The 2,326-nt window shown below is 48.8% G+C and overlaps 1 protein-coding gene across 2 annotated transcripts in view; it reads right to left on the bottom strand.

Annotated features, from left to right (window-relative positions):
• The window catches only part of kiaa0895l, a 26,498-nt gene that overhangs the window by 22,553 nt on the left and 1,619 nt on the right, over window positions 1-2,326 (bottom strand). For both annotated transcript variants that reach the window (XM_014001797.1, XM_014001796.1), the window contains exon 2: window positions 117-826. In XM_014001797.1, coding sequence (XP_013857251.1) covers window positions 117-803 — 687 coding nt within the window. In that variant the 5' untranslated portion in view covers window positions 804-826. The remainder of the gene's footprint in view (window positions 1-116; window positions 827-2,326) is intronic.

Here is a 2,326-nt window from a genome sequence, read left to right as displayed (position 1 = left end):
GATACAGGGCTTTAGAATATCGATACAGTATCGGAAAATGAAATATCGCGATATTTCAGTGTATCGATATTTTCTTACACCCCTACTGGTTTGTGGGCTGTTTAACTCCAACTCACCTGCTCCAGGAAGAGGCCAGAACCCTCTCTGTACTTGTCCAGAACACTCCTCGGTTCAGGCTGCATGTATTCAAACTGAGGCTCATACGTATAGTTGGACTGGAAGAAGGCCTGCTTCTCCTGCTCCAAGTTCAGAGGTCTGAGGGCAACTAGCAGACAGGGCCGGATGGGAGTGGGAAGAGACGGATTACCTGATCCTTTAGSTATGTGGGGCAGGGAGGTGGCAGGTCTCATCTGGCCCCGGCCAGCTCGCAGCCCCAAAGGGTAGTTAACGGAACAGGTGCTTTCGCTGCGCCGCATCCAGCTGCCCCCTCCAAGGCTGGGGCTGGTCAGGCTGCGAGCCCTGGGGGAGGAGGCTGCCCAGCCACTGCGCCAAGGAGGCTGCAGGATCCTCCCGTCCGTCACGTGGTCCTGAGAACCTCTCAGGCGCTGTGGGGTCACCTCCATGCTGAGGGGACGGCGTAGAGGTGGTCTCCTCTCTGCCCCCTGGCAGCTGCTTGTCGGGCCCGGTACCCCATTATGGGACACCCTTTCCTTCCTGGGGGCATGACTCCTTCTAGCTGCTGCGTTTTTAGCAGAGCTGCTGGGGGGTTTGGGCGGATCCACTGGGATGTCTGGCTCCAACGGGYCCCTGACACTTTCATCCTCGACCTGATCCATGAAGACTTCGCCCGAATCCAACACCATCACCACAGTCACTGCACCTCGAACTGCACACARAACAGAAAGATCGATGCACTCCTGATGTTTTAATGCTGTAATGTTCTGTTGATTTCTACAGAAGTCAGGTTTCTGTGGAAAGGTTTGCAACAATTAATATCTGTTGTAGACATTTTTAAAATACCCTCAGTTTGAATTCTGACACAGGATTTACAAGCCAGAGGCTAGTCTAAGACCAGAGGGAATTGCTGATGCCCAAAAACTTTAGGTTACTTACGTAACCCCGGTTCTCAGAGTAGCATAGGTGAGATGTCTCACTATGGGACACCCCGCCCCCCGCACACACACACACACACACACACACACACACACACATATTCCTCAGAAGCATTTATCTCATTACACCAATCCCAATTGGCTGGTGATCGCGATGCATGTGTCACCTACCCTTTCAGTAGCTCGTGCCACGACATGGCATTATTTGAAACAAGCACCTCTTCTTGCTTCGCCCCAGGAAGAAGGGCTGTCTAGTGAGTCATCTCACTAGGGATGGGAAATCGTCCCTATTTTCAGATCATAAATCATGGTCACTGGCTATCACCAATAGATGATCCAATCGGCTGATAAGGCATGCGTAGTTACGTTGTTAAAAAAAAACAAGCAGGAACGCTTATTAAAGCAACAGCTTCTTTTTCTCTAAAGTCACTTGTAAATTCTGTGGTTATTCGGCGTTCGTGTTCGCACGTACCTTTCATAGTTCCTGAGACCCCTGCGCCAAGCTCCTAGGAACCCCCACCCCCCTGCTGCTGCATACATCACTATGGGGGGATTTCTACCCGGAGGGAATCCAATACGAAAAAAAAAGTCAGACACTCGTCACTCGACGTTAATCCACAAACTGGTCCAGGATTAAGCTCAAAAGTTTTTATCAAGTCAGATTTCATCGTGAAAATAGTCTATTTTATCCCCTTTTATGAGGTTTTTGGCCGTTTGACTTATACAAATGGCTGCTTCCACRCAGTGAGTGTGATAATGTGCGGACCGTCCGCAGTGGCTTCAGCTGTTGTGTTGAAAATACTAATAAAATAAAATAAAAAAGCCATTGTTGTCTTACCGTTCGGACTTAAGTTTTATTTATTTATTTATTTATTCATTCATTCAATCATTCATTATCACTGTGCTGTTTAGCTAAGTGCTTGTGTAACCGTGCGACCAGTTTGTTGAAAACCTCTCGTGATCTGCTCAGCTTCATCTCCTTCACCTCTCTCCAGGAAGTTCTACCTTTCCCAAAAAGGCAGTTTTATTTCACCATGTTGTCGTTTTGCGCCGCGCGCTCGAATTAAACAAAAGCAGCTCTCTCCAGGAGGAAATTTGCTGTCAGTCAATCCAAGGGAGTTAATCCATAGGCAGAAATCTGCTGATGTTAAAATCATAATCGTGCTGTACTGGCTTCTATCCGAAACACCGGAGAGGAGGTTCTGAAACAGCACAGCTGTGGAGGGAGCTTGGAGAGGCGCACTGGCCCGACACCAAGCCAAGTCGAACCGCGT

This window comes from Austrofundulus limnaeus, unplaced genomic scaffold (assembly GCF_001266775.1).
Source record: "Austrofundulus limnaeus strain Quisiro unplaced genomic scaffold, Austrofundulus_limnaeus-1.0 Scaffold10, whole genome shotgun sequence".
NCBI lineage: Eukaryota > Metazoa > Chordata > Actinopteri > Cyprinodontiformes > Rivulidae > Austrofundulus > Austrofundulus limnaeus.
This window is presented reverse-complemented; position numbering and strand designations above follow the sequence as displayed.